This window comes from Piliocolobus tephrosceles, chromosome 12 (genome assembly GCF_002776525.5).
Source record: "Piliocolobus tephrosceles isolate RC106 chromosome 12, ASM277652v3, whole genome shotgun sequence".
Lineage (NCBI taxonomy): Eukaryota > Metazoa > Chordata > Mammalia > Primates > Cercopithecidae > Piliocolobus > Piliocolobus tephrosceles.
This window is the reverse complement of record NC_045445.1, coordinates 88,127,586-88,136,958: the sequence shown is the minus strand read 5'-3', so window position 1 is coordinate 88,136,958 and position 9,373 is coordinate 88,127,586. Positions and strand designations below refer to the sequence as shown.

The window sequence follows — 9,373 nt, the reverse complement described above, 5'->3', positions numbered from 1 at the left end:
TTGTTATAAGTTGGTATGTTATTAATCATTATATTAAATCAATGATATATGTGTATATATAATATAGGTATCATTTCACAGTTACTGAAATTGAGTGTCAAAGATGTTAAACATTTTCCACCTTACATATTAAGGAAACAACATAAGTAGTTCTGACTCATTTCAGCTATTTCTCAACAACATAACACTGTTGAAAAAGGAAGTGGACCCCCCAAAAAATTTGCCACATATTTGGTGGTTATCTTTTTTTAATTATTTTTTTCTTTAAGATGGGGCTCGCTATGTTGCTCAGGCTTGGCCCAAATTTCTGGGAACCAGTTGTACTCCTGCCTCATCATCCTCAGTACTTGTGACTACAGGTGCACACCACTGCACCAAATGAGTTAACGTTTTCAATATCACTATTTTTATTTTTTTTTAATTTTTATTTTTTTATTATACTTTAAGTTCTAGGGCACATGTGCATAACGTGCAGGTTTGTTACATATGTATACATGTGCCATGTTGGTGTGCTGCACCCATCAACTCGTCAGCACCCATCAATTCATCATTTTTACAAACAGAACAAAGTAAGCATGAAATGGAAATGTTGAAGAAAGTGCTTTCAATGTAAAGCAAATATAAAGGATATCTTGTCTTACTTCTGTTACTCTTCTTATTCACCTTCCTTTTCCTTCTTGTGTCTCTCTCTCTCCCAACCCCCTTGTCTTCTTTTTCACTATATTTTTTGTTCCTTTTCTTCCTTTCTTTATTCTCCATTAACCAGGTCTTGGGTTCACCTGCAGCACTGCACTTAGGCAAAAGAAACACAGATTTTCAAGGTTGACAGACTTGAGTCTGACCTGGCTTTGCCCCTTCCTACTTGTTTGTTAAGCAACAACTTTACCCGTTTTGAGTCAGTTTTATCATCTGTAAAAAGGGACGCATATTACATTGGTACCAAAGTAAATGTGGTGTCTACCATTGAAAGTAGTGGCAAAAACCACAACAACTTTTGCATCAATCTAATGACACCTTCCTTAAAATACTGTTGTCAGAGAATGTGGTAGATTGTCTGTAAATATGGCTGGCAACAGCTCCTCCCATCAAGAGATGGAGTATATTTCCCTTACCCCTTAAACCTGAGCTGACCCTGTGACTCACTTTGACCAATAGAATGCAGAGGCAGTATTTCTATATGACTTCTGGTTTTATGCCACAAAAGGCCTTACTGTTTATATGTGTTATGTGTCCATTTTTACAGATGATAAAACTGAGGCTCAAAAAGGGTAAAGTAATTGCCCAAAAAGGAGGAAGGGGCAAAGCCAGGTCAGACTCAAGACTGTCTATTTCAAAAGTCTGTGTTTCTTTTGCCTAAGTGCAGTGGAGCAGGTGAACCCAAGACTTGCTTAAGGGAGAATAAACAAATAAGAGAAGGAACAAAAATATAATGAAAAAAATAATACAAGGGGGTTAAGAGAGACAGAGAAGAAGGAAGCGAAGGGTAAGTCAGTCTGCTTTGGTTTTCACCTTCTTGGATGCCAGCTGCCAGGGTAAAAAGTCTGAATATTGAAGTGCAATACCAAATGGAGAGAGGCCCTGGAGGATAAAAGACTACAAAGGTTGGAGTGGGTATTAAGACATCCAGCCCACTCCTGTTCCAGCCACCCCAGGTGAGGTGCCAGATGAGAGTGCAGCAGTCTTGGATCTTACAGCCTTCTGAGGCAAGACCACACAGAACAGAAATTAGCCATTCCCAGCAAGTTCTGCTCAAACTGCAGAGTCATGAGCAAATAAATGATGGTTGTTTTAAGCCATTAAGTTTTTGTGTGGTTTGTTTCAGGGCAATAGATAAATGAACCAGAAAGACTACAAGATAGTAGTGTCCTACCAAGTGGCTGGCAGGTGTAGGTGCTCAACACATGATTATTCTCTTCCCCTTCAAAAGCATCCCTAGGAAATGGCTTGCCTGCCTGTTGGTGCTCAGAGTTCAAAACCTCTTACCATTACTACAACATAATTGACAGACTTGACCTCCTTTGTGCCAAGGATGCAGAGCTATGGCCAGGCCTCCTGTACTTTACAGGGACTCAATAAGGCCTATACAGGTTAAGGTGTACTCCAAGTTGCAGAGATGAGTGTCCTCTCTTTGCCCAGAGTGAGCATGAGCCACTTCAAAAGAAGGCCTGTAGCTATACAAAACCTGGGGTGATAAGGTAATGTCAGGGAAGATGAGTAGTATAATTTTTGACTAGTGTTCCAATCTATCTAAACCCAGAGGCACCATGGATAAAAGGATGTTAATACTTACGAGTGCTTACTATGTGCCTCACTTTGTTTACAATCCCATGAAATAAGTGCTAATATTTTCCCCATTTTCCAGAAGAGGACACTGAGGCACAGAGAGGTTTTATTTAGCTGTTGAATTCCCTAACAAGCAGAGAGAGCGATTAATGTACAGGATATTACTTGGGGAGCCCTTGGGATCAACACCTGTGGAAGGGAAGGGGCGGTAAAGAAGTAGGATCAGACAGAGGGAGATGCTTATCCGTGATGCAGTCTTAATGGCAAACTCAGCTTACTCTAAGGGAGCTCTGAAGCTGGGATATCCATTCAAAGTTGTTCCCTATTGTATCCCTACAGGCAACAAGGCCTTTATGTCCCTGAATCGGTCATTTGATACCCAGTTCTTGATTTCAGTTCCAAAGTTATTTCAACCACTCTCATCATCAAGCCATTTCAAAAGGGAGAAAGGTTTTCTTTTTTTTTTTTTTTTTTTTCTTGAGACGGAGTCTGGCGCTCTGTTGCCCAGGCTGGAGTGCAGTGGCCGGATCTCAGCTCACTGCAAGCTCCGCCTCCCGGGTTTACGCCATTCTCCTGCCTCAGCCCTCCGGAGTAGCTGGGACTACAGGCGCCCGCCACCTCGCCCGGCTAGTTTTTTTTTTTGTATTTTTTAGTAGAGACGGGATTTCACCATGTTAGCCAGGATAGTCTCGATCTCCTGACCTCGTGATCCGCCCGTCTCGGCCTCCCAAAGTGCTGGGATTACAGGCTTGAGCCACCGCGCCAGGCTGGGAGAAAGGTTTTCTTAAAAATGATCATGGGGAAGAAGTAGAAAAAAAAATGAGCTCTGGAGTTGGACAAAGGTGGCTCCAAATCCTGCAATTTCCTCTTACTAGCTGTTTAACTCTGAAAAAGCTTTTAAGTTTTTGGAGGTTCAGTATGCATTTTTTTTTTTTTAATGGTGATAAGAATATTTAGCTTGTAAGGTGTTTTAGAAATCAAATACAATCATTTATATAGAGCAACTTGCATAGGGACCTGGCACAGAGTAGGTGCTAAATAAACGGAAATTATTGTGATAATTAGGTAAATTATTTGCCTTGGTGCCTGGCTTTCTCATTTGTAAGGTAGAATGAATAAGAGCAAACAAGAGCTACCCAGAAAGGTAAATGACATTACATCTTTTGTATTATCCAATACACAGTAGATACTCAGAATTTACTCCAATCAATGCATGTTAAAAGGATTTGTACAGACACAACACTCTTACTTTCAAAGAGCAGAGGAACATTTTATATTATGAACACATACACACTGTGGCAATGTAAAACTACTCAAGGAAGGAAAAATATCCCCCTCCCCAGCCAGGGACTGAGACCTAGGGCTAAAATTTTTTGTCATTCAACCCCCATCCCCATCCCTTATCTTCCAGTAACCTTACCAGGAAACCTGGCTTTGGTGGAAAGGAGAGCTGTGGGGCTTGGAGAGCCTGATGCCTTTTCTTTTGGGAGGAAAGGCCACCTGCACAACCCACAGGACAGGAGTGGCCAGCAGCTGTCCTGAGCTGAGGCTACAGAAAAAGTCAGACCCAAGACAGCAAGGGATGAATGGAAGGAAAGTCCCACCCACCTTCATATGTAAAATGATTGGCATTTACTCTAATCTAAATCTACTCCTCTCCTCCCTGCAATATACCATTGAGCATGTGCCAGAGTAATGGTTCTGACCAAAAGCCAACACAGATGTCAGCCTGGGGACCCTCTCAGCCTAAGGAAGCCCCTACAGCCCAGCCCTTAGCCCTAATGACTTAGGCAGTAGGTTACGCAGGAGATGTAGAGTTGGTCTGGCTCACTGATTTCACTGTGGAATCTTCTACTAGAATTTGCAAAGACTAGATATTGGGGAAAGGTTCACTGATCTTAAGATCCCAAGACACACAGCCTAGTACCTAAGAATTTTAGTATATCTGGGAGACAGAAGTGGAGCAAGCTAAAGAATTACAACCAGGCCTCCCAAATGATTATGAAAAGGAGGGCTTGTCCAGGCTACCTCTGGGCCTTAAGGATGAGATGAGGGTAGGAGTAGGGGGATACATGCACCCAGCCTGTTGGAGAATCCAACATGAAGACTATTGTCCCTTCAGAACCTAAGGCAAAAGTACAAGGAGGCGAAATACTGGGTCCTTTACCTGAAATAAGATATGGGCCTCCTCTGCCCCTCAGACCCTATAGCTCCTTAGGCTCCATGCCTCAGGCACAAGAGATAGAGAATCATATCTGAGCCTTTTGCCCTTCCCTTAGCTCCAAACAAGGGCAGGGGTTGAAATGTGAGTGGGAGAGAAGGGATCATCAGACACACTGTTTAGCACCTGAACCACATCTCTTCCTAAACCGGAAATCCCAAGAGCAGAAAGAAATAGGAGCAAAGTGAGAGAGGGGTTGTGCTTCCATCACATTAAATAGGAGACTTCGTGGGGTTGGGCAAGGGTTGTTTCACATCAGGACATCAATGACTCTGGTCAAGGTGAGGGGTTATAATTAGCAATGCTTCATGTGCTCTCCCTTTCTTTATTCATCCTGCTTCCGTTTCGGCTTTTTGGGGTTCCGGGACCGACTCTTGGCCTTGCATAGAGGGCATATAGGTGCATTCCGGTGAATTTGCTGGTGACATGACAAGCAGGCCTGGTGAGGGACACAGGAAAAAGAAAGTTAGCGGTCAGATTCTTCCAGGCAACAGCTTAGACTTCTGATTCCCCAGGGGCCCAGAAAGCAAAGTGATTTCCCATCAGAAGGGAGCAATAATCAGTGAGTAGACTCAAATATTCTTAGATACCATGGAAGATGGGAAGGAAGGATATAACCCAGTTCAGAGAAGGGTGTTGAGGAAAAGTATACAAAACTAGAAAGTAAGGCAAAATGAGAACTACACATCTATTCATCATTATACTGAAACATTGTCTAACAGGCCCACTTAAGGACTATTTAATTTTCTAGAAAGGGGTCAACAAACATTTTCTGTAAAGGCCAAGATAGCAAATACTTTAGATTTTTTACATCATATGATCTTTGCTGCAACTACTCAATTATGTTTTACATGAAAGAAGTGATAGACAATAGCTTGTATGCATGCTGTTTGCAATACCTTGCAAACACAGACATGCATGTGGGCCAATAAAACTAACAAAAACAGAGAACAGATTAGATTTGACCTGTAGACTGTAGTTTGATGACCCCTGATCTAGAAGAATGTCTCTTTGTTTGACTATTTACCAATTGATTAGGACCCAGACTCTGTGATGTTACACTAATAAGCTGCAAATGGCTTTTGCCCAGTAGAGATGCAAATTACTTCTGTTTGGAAGAAACAGTAACTATAAAGGTTACAGTTGTATTGCCCTGTAGGATGTAAACCAGTTTTGTATCTAACTTTGCAAATTTGTTTCAGCATTCCTCTCCTTTCTTGACTATATAGATATCTGTGCCTCAAATGCTCCTGGAACCAGCTTTACAATCCTGCTGGTTCCTTCATTTATGATACATTCTCATTACATATTTGTGTAAGAGTCATTTCTAACTTTTAGAATTGCACTTCAGCAGGGCCTGAAAATATCCCTGCATTCTAACACCTCTGGGAACATGGGGCAACAAAACCTGTGGGTCCAACACAGCACACCCATGTCACCCCTTCCTCTGTGTCGCAAGCAAAGGCTATTAAAAGAAGGCCCAGCATAAACAAGGCCAAAGCCCCAGAACTAGCCTTCCACGGCCCTTCCATGGGAGGATACTCTGCTTCCTCCACAACCCTTACCCAGCTCACTTACCTTCATAGGAGGGGGCTGCTGCCTGAAGGTGGCCGTCTGCCGAGTGTCCTGCTTCCTAGCCACTTGGAGCTGTTGGGCGGCAGCGGCTGCAGCGGCCAGGGACTCAGGGATGGGGGGCTCCTGAGGTTCCGTCTGCCATTCTGCTTTCTGCTTCTCAAAGTAACTTTGAAGATGAGAGACACTGGCTAGGTCATTCTGAAAGCAATGAGAACCTTGCTTCTCTTAAAGACTCCATGCCATATAACCAAGGGTTGAGCTGTGGCTCATTCTAGAAGGTCCCCAAACCTTCCTAAGCACAAGGCTATTGTCCCTGGGTACTAGGCCCAATGTCTGATGAGAAGGATAATCCTCTTGGTCCTTAGCTCTGATAGACCAAGAAGACCAAGAAATCTTGAGCTAGCAAGGTCCTTTAAGGGTATTCAGTCCTATATGCTATCTCATGCTGTTTTGAGTATTCCTATTGAGTGTCCTAAGGCCTCTGGTGACATATCTGTAGGAAAAGGAAGCTCACAAACTCCACAGACACCTTGCTCTACCTTTAGGAAATGGTTTCCTCTATCAGGCCAAATTCTGTCTCTCTGCAAGGCAAGCCTAGTTCTTAACTCTGAGCCTGGAGATGAAGTCCCAGGCTAGTCCCTGAAGACCAGGAAAGCTCAGTCTTTTGTGTTTTTAGAGGTTTCTAGATATTCCCTTCTAGACCCTGACTTGGGAAATGATATCTTAAGAGTTATAGACATAGTTTTGTATTGTTAATATCACACAAAGAATTTAAAAAGCCACTTAGCAGTTGTTCTAATTCATCTAGTAATTCATCCAGTTTAATAATCCTCCTCCTGTTTTAACAAGCTGGCACAGAGACTTGCCCAAGATCACACAATGAGTCAGTCACTGAAAGGCCTGGAACTAAAACTAGGCACTCTGACTTTCAGGTTAGGCTTTGTATATGTATACATGCCCATGTATGTGTAGGTACGTAGGTATGTATGTGTGTCGGAGGGAGGGTATGTTGCAGAGACTGGGGGCAGGTAGCTTACTCCAAGGAAAGCTTCTCCTCTTCTTCACACAAATCAGGAAGCCTCTGCAGGCCCAGAGTCATGCGCAGGGCATCCACATGTTCTTTCAGTGGCTTATACTCATCATGCAGCCTCCTTGTAGACTCCAGCAGCTTGTTTAGGTCATTCTCAGATTGTTTGATAGTGTTTTCCATCTGGAACATAGAGTGGGACAGGCACAGAGAAAAGATCCTAAGGTTCTCAGAGAGGCTCTATAGCTGAGTGAATAATAGAACAAGCTCCAGAGTTTGTTCAGTCTATATTCAAGTCCTTGATCTCCCATGTCCTCTCTATGTAACTCTGGTCAAGCCTCAGTTTCTTCATCTGTATAATGGTGATAATCTAGTGCTTAACTCATACAATCTTGGTGAAGATTTAATGATAGAATTCATATAAAGCACTCAGTAAAGGGGCTACATTTAGTATTTACTACTAAATAAATGGTATTCTTCAAATATAGTATCTTAGAGCTGGAATGTCCTTCAGAGCTCATTTAGTCCACCTTACTCCCATTTTACAGAAATCTGAGGCTCAAAGAGAAAAAAGGGACTTTCCTGGGGAAATACTTCTTAGTGGCAAATGCTGCATAAAGACTTAGGGCTTCCACCTCCCAGGCCAGCAGTCTTTCTCCTAGATCAGTGATTCTCAAAATGTGGCCAAGGGATCAGAAGCATCAGCATCACCTGGGGACTCAGAAATGCATATTCTTAGGCTCCACCTAAGACATACAAAGTCAGAAAATCGGGGGTGGAGTCTAACAATATGTGTCTTAGGCTCTCAAAGTGACTTTGATGCATGCTTAAGTTTGAGATCCACTGGCCTATATTCTTAGCCCTTCTGGCAAATATCTTCCTCATTTAACTGGCCCTGCATCATTGGTTAGCTGGCAGCCAAACTGTCAATACTTTACGAGATCTAGAATTCTGTGATCTCTAACACAGAAAATCCCAATTGCTTACTGTCCAAACCTCATTCATAATTCCTTTATGATCCTAGATCTGACAACATCAGAAAATGAGTATTGCCACAGAAATGAGTTTCCAAGAAATATAAACTTAGTTCCTTTGAAAGTAAATTTAAAAATATATTCCTCATTGTTATAGGCGATAAGGGTTTGAAGAGACCTTACTGGTCAGCACCGCCAACCTCCTTCCTTGTGAAGGAATCATCAGTACAGCAGCTCATACAAGTATCCATTAAGATGCTGCTTGAATAACTCCAAAAGAGGGGAGCTTACCACCTTAGCAGACAGTTCATATTCCATGTTCCAACAGTTTCCAAAGGAGATACCAATGAGGAAGCCCCACTTTGGTAGCAGGTAGAAATGATTTGTTTGGTCTGATTGAAAGCTTGGAGTGCTTTAAACTACATTTCAGAAGCAGCTGCCTGCTCTGCTTTTCCCCAAGACCAGCTCTCAACTCCCAGAATCTCAGAATGAGAGCACATCAAATCAGTACATTTAGAGGGTACTGAGTCCCTCTTATAGTGCAGAGAGGGAAAATGAGGCCCAGAGAAAAGGGACTTGTCCAGTGATATACAGTCAGTTAGTGACAGAGCCAGGGCTGGACCTTAGAACTCCTGAATTCTTCCACACCACCACAGCCTGCACTGATACCTGGTCCCCGAGCTTGGCCAAAGTCACATCTCAAGGAGAGGTCCTATCATTCACCACTACCACTTTCTCAAGGGCTTTAGAGATAGGCTCCAGGCAGCCACGTACCACATTGATGTCAGCATGGATCAGTCGGAGTTCCTCCACATGGGCCATCTTCTCCTGTAGCAGAAGGTCCATCTCCTGCTTGTATTCCTTCAGGTGCCTTTCCTCTGACTCAAGTGCCTCAAACTCCGCCTTCAAACGAGCCTTGATCTTCTCCATCTGCAGGGTCTTGTTCCTGCAATTTGCAAAAAGCAGGAAACAGGTCAGCAAAAGAAGGGAGAAAACAGAAATGGAGCCAGCATTTTCTTTCTAAGCCATCTTTCCAAGCTTCCTCCTCTCCAGGCAGTCCATCTCAAAAAAGAAGGCCAGGTGTAGTGGCTCATGCCAGCAATCTCAGCAATTTGGGAGACAGAGGCAGGAGGATCACTTGAGCCCAGGAGTTTGAAATCAGCGTGGGCAACATAGTGAGACCTTATATCTACAAAAAAGAAGAAAGAAAGAAAAGAAAGAAAAGAAAGAAGGAAAGAAGGAAAGAAAAGAAAGAAAGAAAGAAAGAAAGAAAGAAAGAAAGAAAGAAAGAAA

General features: G+C 42.9%; 1 protein-coding gene across 4 annotated transcripts in view; it reads right to left on the bottom strand.

Moving 5' to 3' along the window:
• Nucleotides 1–3,428: 3,428 nt before the first annotated feature.
• The window catches only part of ZC4H2 (zinc finger C4H2-type containing), a 112,270-nt gene continuing 106,325 nt past the window's right edge, over nucleotides 3,429–9,373 (bottom strand). For 3 of the 4 annotated variants that reach the window (XM_023198443.1, XM_023198444.1, XM_023198442.1), the window contains 4 exons: nucleotides 8,855–9,026; nucleotides 7,117–7,289; nucleotides 6,083–6,245; nucleotides 3,429–4,943 (listed from right to left, as the gene is read on the bottom strand). In XM_023198443.1, the coding sequence (XP_023054211.1) occupies nucleotides 4,830–4,943; nucleotides 6,083–6,245; nucleotides 7,117–7,289; nucleotides 8,855–9,010 (606 nt within the window). In that variant the 5' untranslated portion in view covers nucleotides 9,011–9,026 and the 3' untranslated portion in view covers nucleotides 3,429–4,829. The remainder of the gene's footprint in view (nucleotides 4,944–6,082; nucleotides 6,246–7,116; nucleotides 7,290–8,854; nucleotides 9,027–9,373) is intronic. The other variant, XM_023198445.1, reaches the window with a different exon arrangement.